The 23,135-nt window shown below is 44.0% G+C and overlaps 1 protein-coding gene across 2 annotated transcripts; it reads right to left on the bottom strand.

Moving 5' to 3' along the window:
* Window positions 1-5: 5 nt before the first annotated feature.
* On the bottom strand, window positions 6-23,135 carry Trmt10b (tRNA methyltransferase 10B). Of its 2 annotated transcripts, none has more exons than XM_031377286.1 (9): window positions 23,073-23,135; window positions 14,370-14,580; window positions 13,663-13,777; window positions 10,565-10,689; window positions 8,889-9,041; window positions 6,991-7,069; window positions 6,321-6,388; window positions 1,954-2,077; window positions 6-1,366 (listed from the first exon to the last, which is right to left on the bottom strand). In XM_031377286.1, exons 2-9 carry the CDS (start codon window positions 14,550-14,552, stop codon window positions 1,260-1,262), a joined length of 954 nt encoding a protein of 317 aa, XP_031233146.1. In that variant the 5' UTR covers window positions 14,553-14,580; window positions 23,073-23,135; the 3' UTR covers window positions 6-1,259. The 2 variants fall into 2 exon arrangements, with proteins under 2 accessions (XP_031233146.1, XP_031233147.1); XM_031377287.1 differs by lacking the exon at window positions 23,073-23,135 and adding an exon at window positions 22,914-23,062.

Raw genomic sequence — 23,135 nt, 5'->3', positions numbered from 1 at the left:
AAATATTTGACTTCATAATTAGTATTTTTTATATATTCAGTTTTTTCCTTATATATAATAGTATGATGAGGATTTCTGATCCAAGTCTAAACATTATTTAACACAATTTCCACAATCTTAAAAAACTATGTGCTCAGGTTTTGGATAAAGAGGAGAGGTTTGGGCTAGAGTTAGAGAGAAGATTCTTTGCTATTTACATTATGGTAAAACCTCCCTAGGTAAAAGTGTGTAAGTGTAGACTGGCAGGTGACAAGAGTTCAGTGGTTCTCTGTTCCCTTCTGATCTCTGAGATTGAGTTACGTACTCCTGAAGCCTATGTGACCCAGTCCCTTAAGGGGCTTTCCTGAGGCCTTGCCTATTTTGCAATAAGAGCAACACATAAAATTTATCAAGTGATAGTTCCCAAGGGGTTTAGTGGGAAAAGAGAAGGAAGTGGGCAGAGGTAACTTTTGATTCTTGTGAGATAGAGAAAACACATGAATTTGCTAGTAGACTAACCAAGGTAAGTCAGAACTGGAGGCAACTGAGCTGGTTGTGTTTGAATGTGAGGGAAAGACTTGTACTCGTGTCATGGAAGGTGGATTAGTATGCAGCAATCTTTTCTGGCTACTCTAGGGATTTATCAATAATAACGAGTTTTTCTTAGACCCGGGGTAATTTGTACGGAGCACTTGGCTTGTCTAAGCTCAAGGCTACACAAAGGTATTTACAGAAGAGAGGAGCCCTCCATGACCATAATCAGAACAAGAACAAGGTGAGAGCCACAGGAAAGAACAAAGTACTCTAAAGACAAAGTAGGGCAAGCCAGACAGGACTGGGGTGGCAAAGTGTATGTGCAGCTCGTGTCTGTGCAGCTTGTGTCTGTGCAGCTTGTGTCTGAGCTGGTGAAAATCAGCACATTTACAGATGACAGAAAATAATTTTATGTAAGTTAAATGAGAAGCTTGGACAATCATTTAAACATCTCTAAAAGTAGACCTTTCACAAACAGAGGAATGTACAAAGCATGAATTAACACCCAGTATGACATATTTTGGCAATTCCTTAACGCAAACTTTTTTTTAACCGTAATTTGTTTTATCAGGGCATTTCCAGTGATCCAGGCATAGTGGGTGACATAGCATAAAATGTGGTCCTTGCCACAAATGGCTTTCAAAGATCCAAGAAGCAAGTGTGTGCTATTGCCATCCTTTGCGTTGTCCTTTGGTCATGACACCTCTGGCACTTCACCCCCTGCAGCTGGAACCTTAGGGTGCTTGTCATTCCGCTGAATTCCGTAGAATGTAGCCTTTTCCTGCAGGAACTCCTTTCTTCAATGCTTCAGGCCAGTTATGAGTTTCACAGTAAGTAGACAGGATGTCGAACACTGTCAGAAGGTAAACAGATGTTGGTGACTGTTCTGGAGAAGCCCAGTGAAGGACCTATGTGGAAAGGATGTTGTGGAATGTCCTCACTGACCAGCTGTCCTCTGAGTCACATGTGGTGGTAGGTCATGGGAGGAGAGGGGCAAGGAGGCTCTTTACAAGGCCTCAGCTTACACTGAACACTTGTGAATGGACAACTGCAACCAGGAACACAGCACCATGGGAATACAAACAAGGGGCCGGACAGAGCCTGCAGCTGAGATGCTCCTGGGCTGAAGCCTAGAGAACGAAGATACTGGGCAATGAAGGTAGGGGACAGGTATCCTAGGCAAAGGGACACTTTCATCCAGGAATGAAAACAAAACGAGAAACCTCTCGATGACCAGCCAGATGGCTGCCAGCAAGTGTGTGCAGGAGGGTTTAGGTGTCACAGGAAATTAGAGTCAAGGGCACTATACTTAAAGCAAGGCAGCAGAATAAGCTATCAAATAGTCTGAGTAAACAGAAAACATAAGAGCCCATCCAAGACAAAGGAAGAGCAGATGGTTGTCTGTAAGGAAAAGCATGTCGGGCGGGCTGTGAGCAGTACCTTGGTTGATGGCCAGTATTTCTGAATGGTAGTTTTTCTCATTCTGTCGCTTGATCATGTATTCCTGAATTGGCAAGCGGGCTGTCTTGACAGAGTATTCTCGGGCTTTTTGAAATGTCACTTTCTGTAAATCAGATATTCTTATTATAAAAATTACATGTATTTTTTTTTCATTGTATTCCTTGTAATAGGCACCTCCAGTCTCAAAAATTCCCACATGTTGCTACTTTTAGTTGGTAGAAGCCTGAGAGGACACAATTCAATCTTACACTTAATGGCTAAGATCAAGGACACAAATGACAGTTCATGCTGGCAAAGATGTGGAGCAAGAGGGATGACTGCTCCTCCATTGCTGATGGGAGTGCAAACAGATGCAGCCAGTTTGGAAATCAATATGGTGATTTTTTGGAAGATTGAGAATTTATCTACCTCAAGACCCAGCTATACCATTCCTGGGTATATACCCAAAAGACACTCCACTGCACCACCAGGACACTTGCTCAATTATGTTCATAGTAGCTTATAATAGATCAGAGTAGTTCTTTATAATAGCTAGATAATGGAAACAACCTAGATGTCCCTCAGTTGAAGAATGGATAAAGAAAATGTGGCACATTTACACAATGGAGTACTACTACTCAGTTATTAAAAACAATGATGCCATGAAGTTTTCAGGCAAGTGGCTGGAACTAGAACATCATCCTGTGTGAGGTAACCCAGCTTTAGAAAGACAAACATGGTATATACTCACTTATAAGTGGCTGTTAGTTTTAAAGTGCAGGAAAACGGTGCTACAGTCCACAAAACCAAAGTAGCTAAGTAACAAGAAGGGCTCAAGGGCAGACGAGTGAATCTTACTGAGAAGGGGAGACAGGACAGACAGACATTGCCAGTGGATGAGGAGAGGGAACTGAATGGGGTGGGGATGGGAACAGGAAGGATCAGGTATTGTGAGGGAGAGAGTACTGAGAGAGACAACTGGAATTTGAGGGGAGCATCTCTGGGAGGAGCTAGCAACCTAGGGCAATGGAAACTCCCAGGCTACAAGGCTGACCCTAGCTAAGACTCCTATCAATGGGGGATACAGAACCTGAACTAGCCATCTCCTGTAACCAGGTAAGCCTTCCAGTGGAGGGCCTGGGACACCAACCTAGCCACAAAACCTTCAACCTACAATTTGTCGGGCCTACAAGATGTGGTGGGGTAAAGAAATTGTGGGAGTGGCCAATCAGTGTCTGGTCCAACTTGAGACACATGCCATGAGAGGGGAGCCTAAGTCTGACACTGCCCAGAGGGTCAGGAGCCAGAGGCTGGATAGCACACACACCCATAATAGAACCAAACACAAATGGCAAATAAAAAAACTCGATGAAATGATTCCTAATGATATTCTGCTATACTCATAGATTGGTCATCCAAGAGGCTTCATCCAGCAATGGATGGAAACAGATGCAGAGACCCACAGCCCAACATTAGGCAGAGCTTGGAGAATCCCACGGAAGAGGGGAGGAAGGACTGTAGGAGCCAGAGGGGTCAAGGACACCCAAAGGAAACCTACATTATCAACTAACGTGACTCCATAGGGGCTCACAGAGACTGAACTGCCAGCCAGAGAACACGCATAGGACTGATCTAGGCCCTCTGCACATGCATTACATTTGTATAGTTTGATCTTCTTGTGGGGACCCCAACAGTAGGATCAAGGGCTGTCTCTACCTCTGTGCCCTGCTTTTGGGACCCTTTCCCCTACTAGATGGCTCATCTAGGCTCAACAGGAGAAGATACACCCAGTCTTACTGCAACTAGGTATGCCACGGCTGGTTGCTATGCATGGGAGGCCTGCCCTTTTCTCAAGAGAAATGGAGCACGGGTGGAGAGGGAAAGGGAGGTACTGAGGGTAGAGGAAGGAGGGGAAACTGTGGTCAGAAAGTAAAATAAGTAAAATAAAATTTCACATCTAAACACCACACTCTGCTCACAGACCCTCTGGACTTTACTGCTTCAAAGAGGCCATCTACCTGTCGCAGGAGGCGTGGCAAGTCAGAGGGTAAGCAATGCTCCTGACTCAAAATATCTCAAATCTAAGAAATCTGAAATAATCAGTAAATGAGTTCTCATCCTGTCATCTACATTTAACAGCCAACATGCTATCAAATTTCTGTGAGCTGCAGCCATCTGACACCGTGCCTCACACGGACCTCTTGCTGGAGGACAACAGTGCTTTCCCCCCTTCAGCACAGCACTGTCTTCATTTCTAAAAATCCTGCAATATTATTTGATACACAACCACTATTAAATTCTCCCCCAAAGGTCTTTGGTAAAGCTTCCCTCCCATAACACAATCAAACCACGCTTGACAGTTCCCTGTTTGTAAGAAGGGCTCATGGGGGCTCAAATGATCCTGACACAGCCACAGGTATATGGGACCACACGCATCACTGCATTTAACTGTTTTATTTTGTTATGCTCCTTGAAGACAGCACCTCCCTCCCCCAAGTTTGGCTTAGTTTCTATTACAGTGGATTTTTGAAAGTTCTGTTGTCTTGCAGAATGACCCATCCTGGATTTCTTATTTCCTCGTGATTACATTTGAAAATTTTAAATCGTGAGCAAGAATACTTGACAGGAAAGTGTGTCACACCAGGAGACCCAGAGTGTCACTCCTGGTGATGCTCAGCCTCATCAAATTTGGAGATGATGGAAACTAAAAATGGCTTCATGGTAATGGCGCAGTCTTGCCCTGGTAATCTGCCAGGGAATGCTCCGAGAGAGTTTACTTATATAATAGAATAGTCTATTTATGTATATTATAACAGAATACAATATTTTTATAATAGAAGCAGACAGCTGTTTATGTCTTCACATAATCAGCTGCCTGAACCAGGAGTCCACTGGGAACAACTAACTTTCGCATCCCTATCAGCAGGCTTCTGCAGGAGACCCCCCTGCCATAAAGGATTTCTGTTATGCCATGGAACACTTAGATCCACACATTTAATTGTACTAAAACTAAGCACACTGATAGAAGCTCAATCTAAAACTAAGTACGATTAAATGATAAATTGAGCTGCCATTAATATTAAACATGTGCTTCATATATATGTCTCAAACATGAAATATTTCTATATACATTATAAACAAATGTAAAATAGACCAACAAACATGCCCAAGAAAATGGGCAGTGGTGGTGCAAGCCTTTAATCTCAGCACTTGGAGGCAGAGGCCAGCCTGGTCTACAGAGTGAGGACACCCAGGGCTACACAGAGAAACCCTGTTTCAAAAAACAAAAAACAAAACAAAACAAAACAAAAAAACCCCCCAAAAATCCCAAAAAACGAAAAAGGACAAAAAAGAAAATGGACCATGATGCTTTGAGGGGTGAGGGAAATACAGGGTGGGAAGGACACTTATTTCTCACTACATTTCTTTTTGCAAATGTAAACTATTGTATCATTATTCAACTTAAAAACTATACAATATATCTTAATTAGTGAATGTATGCAAAGAAAATTAACATTTATATAATAGAAACAAAATTTAAAACTTCAAGTACCAGCTTAATTATTCCAGTGAAACTCCAATTCAACAAAAGAATCCTGAAGAAGAAGCTGAAAAGATGGTTCAGCATTCGTTATTCTTTACTGAGGTCCTGGGTTCTATTCCCAGTACCCATTGGTGGCTAACAACTATCCATAACTCTAATTCCAGGAGCTCTGATGCCCTGTTCTGAGCAGGCATGCACATGGTACACAGACATATATGTGAGCAAAACAGTCCTATATGTAAAATAAAAAGCAAATCTAAAAAGAAGTCTGGACAATCCTACTGAATTTGAGGTCTTAGAATATGACGTAGACCAGCAAGAAAGTTAGCCTACAAGAAGCCAACCAATCTCGCACAGAGAACAAAGTGCTAGGAAAAAAAATGCTGAGCCAAGATCAGAGTCATCCCAGCAGAGAGAAGAAGAGAGGCAGCGGGAGAATGTCTGTGTTGGAATCACCTGGCCTGTCTACTGACTCTGCTCCCACCAGTCAGGACTGCTGACTCGGCTGATGAAAAGAGGGACCTCCAGGCAGAAGGGGCACCCATCAACAAGTGCTTCTTGTTCCCACACAGCTGCTAGGGCTTCTGGGGAAATTAACAACAGGGCAAATGCCTATACTATAAATGGTCTAAAATGGGCACAAGTTGTTGGTGAACCCCTTTAATCCAAGCACTCAGGGGGCAGAGGCAGATGGATCTCAGTGAGTTTAAGATCTTCAGAGCAAGTTCCAGGACAGCCAATAAAGACTAATAATGAAACTGGGTCTAGAAAACCAAAAAAGTTAAATAAATAAAGGAGGGGGGAAGCTAAGATGTGTACTTACCTTCTGAATGCTCTCATCCACAAGTCCACCAATAATGTAAACTGTGCTCTGATCAATGTCTTCAAGGGCTAGTGGAAAAATGAAAGCCACTGGGATCAAATTTGTTTTATAGTTTCTAAATCCAAAGAAAGCAAAAGGAAAGAAATATCAACAACATTAATACAATAAATACAACACAATTTAAAGCCTGCTGGCAGATCTGAAAAAAACACAGGTGCTATGTCCAAAGCAGCACTGGGTTAGATGGGAAACAAAACCAGATGTACAAAAAAGTGAGATGAATCTGAGAGGAGCATGACTGACCTAACACTAGTAAGAGCAACAGAGGATAGTCTGGGGAGGGGAGCAGGGAGGGAGGGAAGCAGGGAGGGAGGGAGGAAGGGAGAGAAAGAGGAAGGGAGGGGAGGAGAGAGGGAGGGAGTGAGAGAGAATATATATAAATAGCACCCTGACCAAAGCTGGCCAGGAAACCGATTGCCAGGCAGCATACAAAGTCCACCTGAAGATGGAACCAATCTCTGCTGTGCTGGCTATCTGCCCACAGGAGAGGTCAGCTCATCCCCCAGTATTTCCTCCCACAGTCTCTTAGATGGGGTGAGAACAGAAGTACCACAAAAGACGAGGGACAAAGTTTTGGTGAACCCACAGGGGAAGAAGGTCAGGGACTCACGGTGTTCGGAGTCAGGAGTCAGGTACACAAGGGTTTCCAGAGGAAAAAGGCTAAAGCAGTCTTCTTCTGTCACATCGAGCTGGAAATACAAAGATAATTGCCAGGCAGAGGGGATTAAAACCACATCATGCACAATTTAGTACCAGGTACCAGTTAGTTACCCGTTACCTGGCAGCATAGCGCCGGCTGTGCTGGGAAGCTGCGGGTCTGAGGGCTTCTCGAAAAGTGCTTAGTTGAGACAAACAAACAAGCAAGCACAGGCATTTAAACCACAGAAATGAGACAGAAAGTGGCAGGGGGCCCCAGAGGAACAGGGAGCATAAACCAGGACTACAGGTGAGGGAGTACCAGCATGAGGGATGGCTTTCTGGTGAAAGCAACACTGGAGCTGGAAAGAGAGGACTGACACAGATCACCTCAGAACGGCAGGGACATGGGGAAGCAGTAACAGGAGACAGCTGGCTGTGCAGCCCACACAGCACATCCCTCACAACTATGGCCTCCGTGGCTTCCCCAGGGAAGGCTGCACCAACTCAGTCCCTGCTACACAGCAGCACAGAGGAGCATTTTTAGTGTTGTTCCATGGAAACAGACTTGGCTTCTCACTTGCATAACCTACTGCTACCTTTACAAGATCCTTAGCAAAGAGTGCAAAGTCCCGTCCTTCTTCCTAGAAGACACCTTGAAGCCACACTGCTCCTAAAAGCATCCTTTCTCTTTCTCTAACAATCACGTTTCCCACCTCTCCACTACTGTGTTCCAAAAATACTATTAGCATGAATTAGACAGGTTATGAAACATGGTTCTAGACAATGGGAATATTAGTTTGGCAATGAAGGGCAAGAATGAGAAAAAATGTAATTACAAGAACTAATGAGAGATTCTGAGACTTTTTAGATTGCCACAGTGAAAAGATACCATTTATATACAAGCACTACAGTTGCCCCGCAGCATGGATGGGAACTGGTTTCCAGATGGCCCCACAGACACTAAAATCTAAGCATCTTCAAGTCCCTTATATAAAATACCAATGTTTACATTTAAGTTATATGTCCCTGAAGACTGAAAATGATCAATAAACAAATCACCTCTAGATTATTATAATGCCTAGTACACAGAAATAGTTCTTACGCTGTAATTTAGTTTCCTCTTGGTTTTGAGACAGGCCTCACAATGGCCTAGGACTCACTGTGTCATTCAGGCCAGCCTCAAACTTGTGACAGTCCTTCTGCCTCAGGCTCCCAAGTGCTGGGATTACAGGCATGAGCCACCAACTCCCAGCTATAGTGTATTGCAGAGGGAATAAATGACAAGAAAACAAGTGTCTATGTGTTCATTACAGGTACAGTTTGTTTTCAGAATATTTATTATGTGTAGTGTTCTGCCTAAATGTACACCTGCAGGCCAGAAGAAGGCACCAGATCTCATGATAGATGGTTATGAGCCACCATGTGGTTGCTGGGAATTGAACTCAGGACCTCTGGAAGAGGGGCCAGTGCTGTTAACCTTGGAGCCATCTCTTTAGTTCATCAAAATATTTTTTAAAACTATGGTTAAGCCACTGTTGAGACAGCTCAGTGGGTAAAGACACTTGATACAAGCCTAAGTTGAGTCTTCTTCCAGGACCCACATGGTGGAGAGAGAAGCAGCTCTCACTGTCCTCTGACCTCTGTATTTACGCCATGGTACACACGTACACATGTACACACACACACACACACACACACACACAGAATAAATAACAAAAGAGATAGCTGCAAGAAGGATGCAGCTGGATGGATGGATGTGGAAGCCATAATGGAGAGCCAGCTGTGTGTTAAAGAATGAATGAATAAAACCTTTCTATTAGGACAGACACACACTTAGATAGCTTAAGGAATATGCTAGAGGATTCTTACCAAGTAAGCAGAAAATCCATCATTCATCCTCAGACATTCCTCATAGAGGGGGCTGTCAGTGGAGAATCCGGTAAGGCAGATCCAAAAGGGCCTGTGGGCTTTTTTGTTGGAACCATACAACCTTCGAATCTGTCCTGCCAACCTACTCAACTCCTGTAAAGGAACAAGGACAACTGAGCCCACAAGACTCTCATGGGCTAGCCTGGCTCCTCTCACTCAGGAGTGAGCACGTGCAGAAGTGCTGTGCTCCATGACATAACACAGGCAGACCGAGGTGAAGACGGTGACACCGGCCTGGAGAGGCCCCTACGTGCAGAGACGGAGAGTTCCTCCTCGCCTTGACTCTGTCCATGATATTTGGAAAGATGTCTTCTGCCTTTACACCAAGTTCTCCTGTACAATGTTCAGTATTTAAATTATTAAAGAGGTCAACAGAGTAGCGACACTTCCGTGCCCATTAGGTACACTTGGCACTATCACCCTAACTTTAAGAGATAAGACGTTCTAACTTTCCTCCCTAATCCTAGAGAGTTTTTTTTTTTCATAATTTAGTGTTACATAATTTAATTTTTCATAATTTAGTGACTTGTGCTACACTGAATAAAAGGCCTACAAGACTTTGGATCTGATTTAATCTGCTCTCGGTTAATATAAGGAGAGACCCCCTTGTTCGCTCTTTGTTTTCTACGGGCTGCTGCCTCTGCCTCCGAAGTACTGGGATTAAAGGCACGCACCCCCTCATGTCCTTGTTCGTTTGTTAGAAGGCTGCAGTTAGAGGTTCCATTGAGAACCTTCGAGACAGAGTCTTCCTAGTTTCTCTGAGAAATGTGTAACAGTAGCACACATTATAGTAACATCGGGAATAAGGTCACCTTTGGCGAGAGGCCGCACATTGAGGCCTAGTGTCAGGTGCCAAAATCAAGCCCCCATGCCCAAGTCTGTCTTTCCAGATGAAACAAGTGCCTGTGGCTAAAAAGCCTTTTCCATCACGGGAATGAGGCACGGTGCCTGCTTGCTCCTACCTGGCACCAGCAGCCTAGGGAGCATCCGAACAAGCCAACTGTACAGTCCTGTGGGACCCATAGGATGTCTCACCCTCGAAAGGACAGAGGCAGCCCACTGCTTTTTCTTCCCACGTATAACCCATGGGGCTTTGTGTATCATGTCACATCCTCCTCCCTGGGCTGGGAGCCCATGAGCTGGAGAGACGGCTATCCATCTCATCTGCCCAGAATCACATGGCGTGAGTTTAACCCTCTCCAGATAAATCAGGGATAAATGCTCAGGGATCAATCTTCCCTCGCCAAAGGGAATATTGAGAAATGACTAAAATTTAAACACTGCAAGTCCTCCTGCCAGGAACCCTCCCCACAACAGGTTGCTAGGTTAGTATTTCTCTTCCAGGCAGAAGGACAGAGATTTAGTGTCTGGAGAATCGGCAAGGTTCCGAACATCATAGCCTGAGTGGGAGGCTCCAAAGAGAAGGCAAACTGCAAACTCAATCAAAGAACCTGTGTTCCTTTCCAACAACTGCTGTAGAAGTCAGTAGCCTAGAAAAGAAAACCAGACACTTCTAGAAGATAGAACCCTGATGATGGCAGAGGCTGATGATGGTCCCCCCCTTCACCAGTCTGCACCCTTCCTTCCGTGCCTCCCTTGGCCTCTGGATGCTCTACCTTCTTTGACATGTGCTGGGTCATGCTCAAGTCAACACATAGTCTTGGTCCTGAGTGTTTGGCTTCCAAAAGTTTCTCTCTGGTTAAGGCTTTCAAAAAACGTTTGCTGTGCTGTGGGCAGGTGCCTGTGACAGAAATACCAGAGAGGATTAAGAATGGGATAGTACAGGCACTAAGATCAACAATTAGTAAACGGGACTTGATGGAACTGAGAGGCTTCTGTGAGGCAAAGGACACCGTATCTGGACAAGGAGGCAGCCACTGAATGGGAAAAGATTACTACCAACTACATGTCAGGTAGAGCACTAACATCCAAAGTACATGAAAAATATTTAAAAACTAGGTATCAAGAAATCAAATAATCCAATTAAAAATGGGGGCACAGACCTAAACTGAGAATCCTCAATAAAGGAAACTCAAATGGCTGAGAAACAAAGAAATGCTCAACATCCTTAGCCATGAGGGAAATGCAAAAACTATGAGATTTCATCTTACACTCGTCAGGAAGCTAAGATCAATAACACAAGGGACACCTCATGCTGCAAAGATGTGGAGCAAAGGGAGCACTCTTCCATTGCTGGTGGGAGTGCAAACTTGTACAGCCACTATGGAAATCAGAGTGGCAGTTTCCCAGGAAGATGGGAAACAGTCTACCTCAAGATTCAGCTATACCACTCTTGGGCATATACCCAAAGGATGCTACCACAGAGATACTTGCTCAGCCATGGCCACATTGCTGCTCTATTCATAATAGCTAGAAACTGGCAACAACCTAACCTCAACAGAAGAATGGATAAAGAAATGTGATACATTTACACAAAAGAGTATTATCCAGCCATAAAAGTAATCAAAAATGACATCATGAAATTTTCAGATAAATGTATTAGTATTAGAAAAAAAATCATCCTAAGTGAGGTATCTCAGACCCAGAAATACAAATATGTTATGTATTTGCTTATGATATAGATATTAGCTATTAAGTCAATGATACCCAAGCTACAATCCACAGAACCACAGAAGTTATGTATACAACAAGGAACTGGGGTATACAGATAGATCTTGTTAGGTAAGAGAAATGAAATAGATACAAATGGATAGGGGGTTACAGGAACAGGAGGGTCAACTGGGGAGGAGAGAGACTTATGAAAGGGGGAAACAAGAAGAGACAGCTAAAATTAAGGCCACCTGAGGTTTGTACACAAACCTAATACAGTAGAAGCTCCCTACAATTTATCCATATATGGAGGTGATCAAAATAAGGGGGAGACAGAGTCCCAACTGTTCATCTCTTGTCACCAAATGAAGCTTCCAGTACTGGGACTAGGTTACATCTGAGTTGTTGGCCAAAGGAGTCCCACAGGAATCTCCAAACAACCCAGGCTGTGACCAAGACTATAGGATGCTCTGCACAAGTGGACATCAAGGCCCCATTGCTGAAGACAAAACCTACACAACCCACAGAACTTGAGGAAGTTGAACTGGTGCCTACACAGAGCCTTTTATATTCCAATGTCTTTGGTACAGGAAAGTACTCTGCACACCACCAAAAGAGGAACATAAACTCCAAGCCAGCCACAAACTGGAAATGCAGTAGTGTCCTGACTGCAAGGTATGCTAGGGCAACGGTGGCACAAAGCTTATGGGAGTAACCAACCAATATCTGAGTTGACTTAAGGTCCACTTCACAAGATGAAATCCATACCTGACACTGCTTGGGTGACCAAGAGCCAGAGACTAGATAGCCCAAAGACCAAGGGTAAAATACTACTGGGCTAAAACAAAAACAAAATAGCAATAAAATGACTCCCAGTGACATTCTGCTCTACTCATAGATGTGTGTCTGATTCAGCTATCAGAGAAGCTTCCTTCAGCAGCAGATGGAGACACGTACAGAGATCCACAGACAGATGTTATGCAGAGAGTGAGAGACCTTGGAACACTCTGCCCTGAATGGGATGTCTCCACCAAATCCCTCCCCTCGGGCTCCAGGAACCCTTCCAGAGAGAATGTAAGAAAGTGTAAGAGCCAGAGGGGTGGTGTCAAGAAAACAAGACCTTCTAAATCAGCGGAATCAAAGCTCCTGTGGAGTCTGAGGCAGCATGCACAGGGCCTGCGTAGGTCTGCACCAGGTCCTCTGTCTACATATCAGAGCTCCAGTCCAGCGTGTTTATGGGAGTCCTGTGTGGGTCTCTGATTCTTGTGCCTTCTCTTGGGCTCTTTTCCTTCTGTTGGTTTCTCCTGTCCAACTCCAATGTGACAGTTTTTGTTTTATCTTACTATATTTTATTTGGTTATATTTTATTACTATTGTCCCTTGGAATCTTGTTTGTTTTGTAATGAGACAGAAATGGGGTGGGTCTAGATGGGAGGGGTGGGGAGGGCAGTAGTCAGTCCTTTTCTTTCTTTTTTCTTTCTTTTCTTTTCTTTCTTCTTTTCTTGTTTGTTTGTTAGTTTTTGTTTTTCTGAGACAGTTCTCTGTGTAGCCCTGGCTGTCCTAGAACTCACCCTGAGACTAGGCTGGCCTGAGAGTCACAGAGATCAGCCTGACTCTGCATCCCAAGTGCTGGGATCAAAGGCATGTCCACCATGCCTGGCCAAGGGCCAGTTTTCAAAATACTAGTTTGAGTCCAGGGTCCTTTCTGGACTTACTAATAGCTCTTTTTGTACAACCCAGGGGATTTTCTGTGTAGACGAATCTCTCTTTTACTTTTGGTGGGGAGCATAGGCCCTGGCTTTCAGAGTGTGCTAAATTCACTTCTGTTTGTTCACTTGTAAGCTGAGTTATTTTGAGCATATTATCTAACCCGAACCCATCTTTTCTACAAAAAGGGGGCTAATCATAGTACACAGCAGCCCTGATGCATGCTTTTAAGGCAAGCACATAGCATGAATAAGTATGAGCTACCGCCGGCATCATCCCTTCTGCTTCTGAGTTTACAGACACAAATGCTCTCTTAACTCCTACTTTATAAAAGCAACCTCTACGTTCACACTGGCATGCTGATTTGCGAAGGAACTGAGTACTAGGCCCTACTCTCCTAGCAACATAGAACCGAGTCCGCTGAGAGCCATGACCCTTCGCCAGCGACCACACTCACCATTGCCTGGGTCTTCTGCACGCTTGGCTTTCCTTCTCTCTCTTTCCTGCTTCCTTTTGCTCTTCTTTGAGGAGACTATCCTTTCCCAGTGTCTCTGTTTTCTTTGCACATTTTTCTTCCATTATCCAGAAAACAAAATTGTTTGAGAACTTCATGAGTACCAGAAAGGAAAATGAACACCAGTCACCTTTTTTTCATCTATATATAAAGTTAGAGAGGAAAAGATTTTTGTCTTAAAAACAAGCTTACTACTGGCTTGTGTTTATTTTTAATTTTGCCACTATGCTTTTTTGCTATTTTATTTTCATTGGTGGATATTTACTGTGAACAGTAATTATTATAATTGTGTACATTGCTCAGGATCTGACCCAGGGCCTTGAGCATGCAAGGCAAGAGTGCTCACTGAATAATACCCCTATCCAGGTTATAATTAATTAGAGAGAACATCACCCTTACCCCACCATCCTAAGGTTATAGAAAACTCCTTTGGGACAGAATCTTAAAAACAGAGTTTAGAGTCCCTCGTCCTTTTTGAGCCATATCAAAATTTCTTTTAAAATTTTATTTAAATTCTTATGACTCAAATGAAAATGAAACCATAATCCAAGGGAATTATAAAATACACAGACTTCATTTTCAGCTCCTGGATCAACCCTTAGAACAGAGAACTCTGAGACACCCATCACACAGCAAGCTCTCGGACCCACCGAGCTCCATACGACACCGTCTGCAGGGCTGGTCTCTTCTTGATGCTCATATCGCACATCCATCTGCAGAAGCTGAAAGCTTTCAGAGAGTCCATCATCAGCTCTGGCCTCTGGGAAGCCTTCTGCTTCCTGCAAGGCCTGTGCATCTGTTCTCAGAGCACTCTCTTCCGACTGACAGTCCATGCGCTGATGTCACTTTCACAGCCGATTCCTTACAACCAGAAGACAGACAGTGCTCATGTGTTAGTGAGGAGCAGGTGTGTGATACTGACCCTGAACGACTGAACCAAGGAAAGCATGCTGGAGGGTATTCCAGAGTGACACTTCAGCAGTAAAGAAGCCATACACTTCTCGGAAAATAAGAACTGGATACCTCCAAATGATCAGTATCCACAGAAGCCAAGCTTTTATTGTGCTCTTCGGAAAGCAATGTGTCAGCTTACTTTCAAATCAGTCCTTTAGCAAATATTTCTTAAGCATCTTACCACATACAAGGTTCTAAGTCAGTTTAATATATATATATAATACATATATATATATATATATACATATATATATGAATGATTTCTGGGGTTCTGGTGATAGGTCAGAACCTTTTATCAAGTCTCAAATCGACCGTATATCTGAGCGCCATTACAAAAGGAACCACTCAGGATTCACACTATCCCTTCCAGACCCGAGCTTGAAGATCTGTGAGAAGCACCATAACAGAGACCCCAGTGGGATGTGTGCAAGCTGGCCTAGAACAGAGACTCACCTGTCTCTCCCCGTGTGTCGGGACTAAGTGTTCACCATCTTGCCCTGCTAGTTCTGGGCTTCTTAAACAATTGTAAAACTTAAACTTGTAACCCCTTTTCACTCTAGAATAAATTTAAATGCCCTTCATTATTTATTATTGCATGTGTACCATGATGTGTGTGCATAGGTGGTGGTGGGTATGGACGTACAGAATGTGTGTGAAAATCAAAGAAAACCTGAGGAGAGTCAGTTCTCTCTTCCCCTTCCATGGACTCTGAGGACAGAAATCAGGTTATCAGGCTTTGGCATCTTGCTGGCTCTCACCCAGGAAATTTTATGCAAGTCTAGTTATATAGTATACACACACGCACACACACACACACACACACACACACACACACACACACACACAAGTCAAACAATTGATAATAAATCATAAAGACATCCATTCTAAAACAATGCTTTGGTGTACAAATATCATTACCATTTATGAAGATGAGAGCACATTTGCATTCTGATGATAAGGGTGAGCTTGTTTATTTTCACAATAAAGAATCGAATCTTGGCTGAATCCTGGATACTGTCGGGTACAATGTTGCAGTGTTTTCAGAATTGACTGGTGTTTTGATACTGTAATTGTCAAAGCTGAGAATGCCACTTTGCATAAATATGTGGTACAACTTGGCAGAAGTATGTATTTCAGGAATTGTCAGAAAGTCTGTCCTAATCCCAACCCCAAATTCAATTAGTAATTGTAATGTTATTTTTAAAAATTATGTGCGCTGAGTGTAGGTTTCTGCATGTATATGCAGTCCATGCAGAGGCCGTAAGAGAGCACTGGCTTCTCTGGAATTGGAGTTATGGTGGTTGTGAGCTGTTGGGATTCGTTCTAATGCTATCTGTGTTAATTTGGCTCCCAAAATTACACAGGAACTGGCACGTCTGCCTGAAAGACACTGAGGGTCCCTGCCCCTAGTTGGCTTTGACCAATGAAATAAAGTTGCTGGTAGTCAATGGCTGGGCAGAGAGAAAGAGGCAGGACTTAAAACTTCCCAGGTGAGGGGCAAGAGTAGTTTTCAGAATCTCCATGCTTAGGAAGATTGGCTTGGGAGATGGAGAAATGAGAACGAACAGCCATGTGAAGGAGCCGGAAGAGCAGGGTCTGTGAGGGCTGCCCAACTGGGTCCAGGCAACCAAGTTAGAATATAGATTTAATAAGTAATAATTAATTCAGGACTATCGGAGGGGAGCGTGTGTTAGCCCTGGGGAGGTTTGGAAGTGGTCAGCCATAGAGCTGCTTGCAGCATATTAAAATTAAGCTGGTGTGTGTATGTCTTTCGCAAATCCAGAGCATTTTGGAGGGTGGCGAGAAGTACACGGACCTACTGGGGAATTTAGAGTGGATTAACAAATTACTGCATCAGTGAGCTGCTGCCCGGTGTGGGTGCTGAGAATCAAACTTGAGTTGGCTGCAAACACAGTACACAATCTTAACTGCTGAGTAAATAAAATTTCAGTGAAATTTAAGTCAGCAACCCCCAAGGCAGTTTCTTTTTTATTTAAAATTTCTATATTATTACTGTTGTTGTTATTGTTGTTGTATGTGTGCTGATGCATGTGTGTGAGTGTGGGTGTATGCATGCTGTGGGAAATATATATACAGTAGTCAGAAGGCAGCTAAGAGCCAGCCTTACTTTGTTAAGCTCGCTGGGCTATACCATCTCACTGATCCCAAAGAGTAGTTTTAAGAATTCTATCTGGGGGGCTGGAGGAATGGCTCAGTGGTTATGTGCACGAGGTGCTCTTCCAAAAGATCCTGGTTCCAGTCCCAGCACCCACACGAGGAGTCACAACCACCTGCAACTCGTGTTCCAGGGGATCTACACTCTCTCCCGCCTCTGAGGGCACCACACACACACCGTGTACAAAAATATGTGCAGGCAAAATACTCATAAAAATACAAAATAATTAAACAATTTACAAACCGTACTATTTTGGTAGTATTTGCTAGATGCTAACAAATAACAGTGGGGAAACAGTAAGAGTCTGTTTTCCATAACAAAGCATTATGTTTCTGTCAGAACAGAAAATTAGTATGTATAGCAAAAACACTGCAGTTCAGAAAACACAGCAGGCTCATGTGAGCGGAGGTGTGCCAGGCCATGCTTGTTGGCACTTAGTGGAAGGATGGCGTGATCATCTATGGGATGGGCATATTGTGTTCAGAGCCATGTCAGCAGTAAAGTCACCTGGGATCCATTATGCTTCTGATTTGGAGTTAGTATTTGGTCACTGCATACTCAGGTTGCTTACTGCACCCCCATCCACGGCTTGTACTCCACCAACCTCAAAACTAAGTTGAAATTTAGTTGTTTCAAGTTTGGACTTGAATATAGGGAAGAAAACAGCCATCTTAGGATTCAGCCATGTTTTCCGGCTTGCTGCTCCTGAGTGGTGGGACATTTATGTCTGTCACGGATACCCTCTCTGTGAACTGAGAGAAGGACCAGATGTATTCTGATTCTCTGACAGATTACGTGCTGGGGAAACACTGGCTAATGTTGCTTCTGTCTGAAACCCCCTCCAGTGAAGTTGTTGCAGTTTTTCAGTCTCCAGGCAGTTCTGGGCACGCACCGCACACCCCTATGGATGGCCATGCAAATGCTCTCTAGATCTGAAATTGGCATTCACCTGCCTGCCAGGGCTAGGGCTTGCTTCTGATTCTGCTTGCTCTGTAAGAGCATCAGTTTGTCCGTCCGTCCGTCTGTCCGTCCATCCCTCCCTCCCCCTTCTGTGGTACTGAGGGCTGAATCCAGGGCTTCCCATACACTAGACCAGTACTCTACCACTGGGTTAGAATTCAGTTCTTTTTATTTTTTATATTGAGACAAGGTCTCACTGTGTAACCTTGAACTCTAGTGTTCTCCAAGCAGGCCTCAAGCCAGTAATCCTCCAGTCTCAGCTTCCTGTGCAGCCAGCAGTTCAGGTCAAAGCTACTAGGTGCAGGTTAAGTTTTATATGTTATTTATTTACTGAGTGTATCACATACAAAATTAGGTAGAATGCAACATTTTTTCAGAGAAATGAGGAAAACAATTTCCAAAAACATTGCAAAAAACAAATGCAAACTAAGATGCTCTGGCTCAGTAAGTAACAATCTCCCCTTATGAAGGTGAGCAAACAATTTGTTAGGACATACTTTTCTGTTTTTGGTTTTTCAAGACAGGGTTTCTCTCTGTAGCCCTGGCTGTCCTGGAACTCACTCTGTAGACCAGGCTGGCCTCAAACTCAGAAATCCACCTGCCTCTGCATCGTATGGAAAGCAGTACTGGCTATAAATCTTTTTAAACCACAAATATCTAGACCCTACCAAGACACTTCTCTTAGACGGCAACACAAACTGTTATGCTAATCATCAACATCATTTTTACGTGTGTGTGTGTGTGTGTGTGTGTGTGTGTGTGTGTGTGTATGTGTGTGTGTGTGTGCAGTCGCTGTGCATGTGTGGGTATGAGTGTACTGATGTGAGTAGAGGTCAGAAGACAATCTCCAGCGTCAGACATCAGGCATCTTTCCACTTTATGTTTGAGACAATCTTACTGAACCGGAACTTAGCCATGTAGGCCAGGTGAGGTGCCAGCAAGTTTCCAGGGATCTGCCTGTCTCTACCTTTGCTAAGATTATACCCCCACCCCTGGGCTCTTACTTAGGTTCTGGGGTCCCAAACTCAGGTCCTGAGGCCTGTGAAGCCAGCACATTACCCTAAGCCTTCTCCCCACCTCATCATTTGCTTTTGTTTCCTATGTTTAAGCCATCCAAAGCACAAACAAGAATGAAGATACACTGGTCCAGTAAGCAACAACTGCCCCTTATTAAAGTGAGCAAACAACTGTTAAAAAGCTGTAAGGGGCCTACAGAGATGGCTCTGTTAAAAGAACTGTAAGGCGACCAACAGAGATGGCTCAGGGGTAACAAAGCTCTGACCACAGGACACACATGCCCTGATTTGATAGGATAAGCTGAGTTTAAACCCCTGGAACTCATGTGCCATGGTTCAAGTATCCACACACACTATATACAGATAATAACTAAATACCCTTTGTACTGGCTGGTTTTGCGTGTCAACTTGACACAAGCTGGAGTTATCACAGAGAAAGGATCTTCAGTTGAGGAAATGCCTCCATGAGATCCAGCTGTAAGGCATTTTCTCAATTAGTGATCAAGGGGGTAGGGCCCCCTGTGGGTGGTGCTATCTCTGTGCCATTTTGGGTTCTATAAGAGAGCAGGCTGAGCAAGCCAGGGGAAGCAAGCCAGTAAAGAACATCCCTCCATGGCCTCTGCGTCAGCTCCTGCTTCCTGACCTGCTTGAGTTCCAGTCCTGACTTCCTTTGGTGATGAACAGCAGTGTGGAAGTGTAAGTTGAATAAGCCCTTTCCTCCCCAACTTGCTTCTTGGTCATGATGTTTGTGCAGGAATAGAAACCCTGACTAAGACACCCTCCCCAATAAAACCACTAAGGCTTAATCTGGCATTTGCCTAGATTTCATAAAGCCCTGGGTTTGATCCCAAGCACCACCAAATAAACAAGGGAAAATAAAGTTTTTTTGTTTATCTGCTTGTTTGGTTTTTGGTTTTTTAAGACAGGGTTTCTCTGTAGCAGCCTTTGGCTGAACTGGAACTTGATTTGTGGATCAGGCTGGCTTCAAACTTTTAGAGATTTGCCTGCCTCTGCCTCCCGGTTGCTGGGATTAAGGCATATACCACCATGCCCAGTAATAAAGGCATTTTTTTTTTAACAGTCAATTTTTATGGCATTTGTTGTCTTATCTGTGCATGACTATTTCTTTAGCCAGTGAGTATGCCTGAGTGCCTCCTACATGACAGGCCCTGTTGGGGAATGAATGCTTATTTATACTAATGTCTCTTTGGAAGTCTGGCTGAGAAGGAAAAAGATAGGAGAATTTTGGGGGGCTCGACAATTTTCCATGGCTACTGCTCAAAAAGTTTGAAAGCTGGGTTGATATTTTTCCCACCAAACTGAATTCTTTTGACTCTGCAACCATGGCTGGAGAGAGGGCTCAGTAGTTAAAGAGCACTGGCTGCTCTTGCAGAGGACCTGGATTTAGTTCCCAACACCCACACAGTGGTTGACAATCCTCTGTTAACTCCAGTTCCAGGGGATTCAAAGCTCTCTTCCAGTTTCCAAAGGTTCACAGTCATACATGAAATCAAAACACTTATATACATAAAAATAAAAATAAATAAGTCTTAAACAGCAATATTTGGTATTTATTGAACTTAACCACTTTCTTTTTTGCTCCTCATGCCTTTTCAAATTCTATAGTCCCTGAAGATGTCTTTCACACCAGGCGATCAAGTAAAGACAATAGCAACCACCACCCTAAGAGTCTAGATTATACGTGACTGCACACTCCTAAAGCCCGCCTTTTTTCAGCTTTGCACCTTTGGTGGACAGCTTAAGTCCCAGCCACACAATGGAAAGTCAGTAAATGCAGAACAAAGGTTATCATCTGAGGGTCCTCAAAAAGCAAAGGTCTAACTGAGCCTCAAGATGAATAGATCTAGGGGCTGGAGGCGTTGCTCAATGGTTAAGAGCATTTGAAGAGGACCAGGGTTCTATTACCAGCATCCGTGTCAGGTAGTTCATAACTACCTACAGCTGCTCTCTAGGGGTTCAGATAGCTTCTTCTAGACTCTGATGGCACTTGCACCTACACACACTTGAATGTGTGTATGTGAATAGACATGCACATGTAAATGCACACATACACATAATTAAAAATAAATCTTAAAAAAGAGACAGATCGCCAGGCGGTGGTGGCGCACGCCTATAATCCCAGCACTTGGGAGGCAGAGGCAGGCGGATTTCTGAGTTCGAGGCCAGCCTGGTCTACAAAATGAGCTCCAGGACAGCCAGGGCTACACAGAGAAACCCTGTCTCCGAAAAAACAAGAAAAACAAAACAAACAAACAAACAAATGAGACAGATCTGATGACCCTAGGAAAGGCATTATCAATGCCCAGATTTGGTATTTCACCTCTGAATTAAAATATCTTTTCTAAAGGCAGGGATAGTAGTATAACTGTAACCCCAGCAGTTCAGCAGCTGAGGCGGGGGTGGGGTGGGATGGGGGGGGTAGCAGGGGGCGGGGATTGTGAGTTCTAGGCCAGTCTAGCCACACAATGATTATACCCCATCTCAAACGAATCTTTCTGAGCCTTAGTCATTCAACAGTTACTAACGAACTGACACAATAATGGTATATCTTGGGGATATGGTGGTGACATTCACTCCACCTTTATGAGGTTCCAATTTTCAACTGCTTTGAGTTTAACCTAGACTGTCCCTCCCATATCCCTACTCTACAGACAAATCCTTCTAGAACTTGAATTGAGCCTCACACAGTAAAGGGCATCCCGAACCCAGGAAGTAACTCAGTGGAGTGTTTGCCTACCAAACACGGGGCCCTGGATTCAAACCCATAGCATCATCAGCTGTGACAGCTCAGGTAAGGGAAGTAACACAGGGCCCTGGATTCAAACCCATAGCATCATCAGCTGTGACAGCTCAGGTAAGGGAAGTAACTCAGTAGAGTGTTTGCCTACCAAACACAGGGCCCTGGATTCAAACCCATAGCATAATCAGCTGTGACAGCTCAGGCAATACTAGCACAAAGAAGACGGAAACAGGAGGGTCAGAAGTTCACGGTCATCCTTGGCTACATAAAGACTTTGAGGCTAGTCTGAACTACCTGGGACCCTGTCTCAAAATAAATAAATCTGTGAAATATATTCATAAATATGCGGCAATAGATATATAAGAGCATCTAAATGTTTGAACATTATACCACTCTTCTGCCCAGAACCAGCAGTATTTTCTATTTCACTCACAGTAATCCAAAATCTACACAATTTCTACACAGATCATTAAGGGCTATCCCTTCTGCCAACTTTTTTTTCAAGGGATTTTATTTATTTATTTACATTTGTTTATTTTTATACAGGGTTTCACTATGCAGCCCTAGCTGGCCTCGAACTTGCTATGTAGATCAGGCTGGCCTCCAACTCACATATCTGCCCTGCCTCTGCCTCCCAAGTGCTGGGGTTAAAGGCTTGTCCTGGAGCTCCCTCTGGAGACCAGGGTAGCCTTGAACTAAGGGAGATCTGTCTGCCTCTGCCTCCCGAATTCAAGGAGTGCACCACCCAACCCAGGCTATTTTATTTTAGAAAATTATGTATGTGGCTCTGTGCGCATCAGTTCAGTACAGGTGTTTGTGGAAGTAAGAGGCAACGGGTCGCCTGGAGCTGAAGTTACAGGCAGTCATGAGTCGCCCAGACTTGGTTGCTGAGAACCAAACTCCCATGCTCTAAAGAGTCATCTTTGCTGGTAGCCCCTCCTCCATTATTTTCTTTTGCTCTCTGTGGTCTACCTATTCCCCAAACATCCTAAATATCCCAATGTCTCTGCATAAACTGTTCTCTCTGCCCACATACTCTTCCCTTAATCTCACACGTCCTCAGATCAGGCACATTTTCACTATCCAACACTACCTACTTATTTTAAGTCTGATTTTCCCACACCATTCCAATACAAGTAAATGTTCTGTTTACTCAGACTCTCAATAAATACTTTGAGTTAGCACCGCCATCTCTGCCTTAGACCTTTTTTAGCCCAAGTCCCACCTGATGAACACAAACGACGCCACTAAGTGTTCAATCATCCTCTGTTTGCATAGGTCTCTCATTTTCTCATTCTGAGCTCTACCACCTTCATCACTAGAATACCTGCTTAGACCCCAGGCTGCAGGGAACGCGGGTCACGCTGGCTCGCGCTCGGCGACCGAGGAAAGGCAAGACCGGGACGCCTTAGGGCTGTGGGGTGCCGCGGCCTCTGGTGGGATCCCGCAGTCTCTACCCAACCCTCAAAACCAGACCTCGGCTTACCTAACACAACTTGCTCAGGAGAGACCAAACACAGTCGATCCCCGCCCCAGCACCGCTTCCGGT

This window comes from Mastomys coucha, unplaced genomic scaffold (genome assembly GCF_008632895.1).
Source record: "Mastomys coucha isolate ucsf_1 unplaced genomic scaffold, UCSF_Mcou_1 pScaffold18, whole genome shotgun sequence".
Taxonomy (NCBI): Eukaryota; Metazoa; Chordata; class Mammalia; order Rodentia; family Muridae; genus Mastomys; species Mastomys coucha.
The sequence above is the reverse complement of the archived record's forward strand: the minus strand, read 5'-3'. Positions and strand labels throughout refer to the sequence as shown.

Coding starts and splice junctions, on each gene's coding strand:
- Trmt10b (XM_031377286.1), bottom strand. CDS start 14,552: ATGGACTGTCAGTCGGAAGAGAGTGCTCTGAGAACAGATGCACAGGCC. Junction 7,070..8,888: donor ATGGATTTTCTGCTTACTTG/GTAAGAATCCTC, acceptor TTGTATTTCCAG/CTCGATGTGACAGAAGAAGA. Junction 6,389..6,990: donor GACTCCTGACTCCGAACACC/GTGAGTCCCTGA, acceptor TTTTTCCACTAG/CCCTTGAAGACATTGATCAG.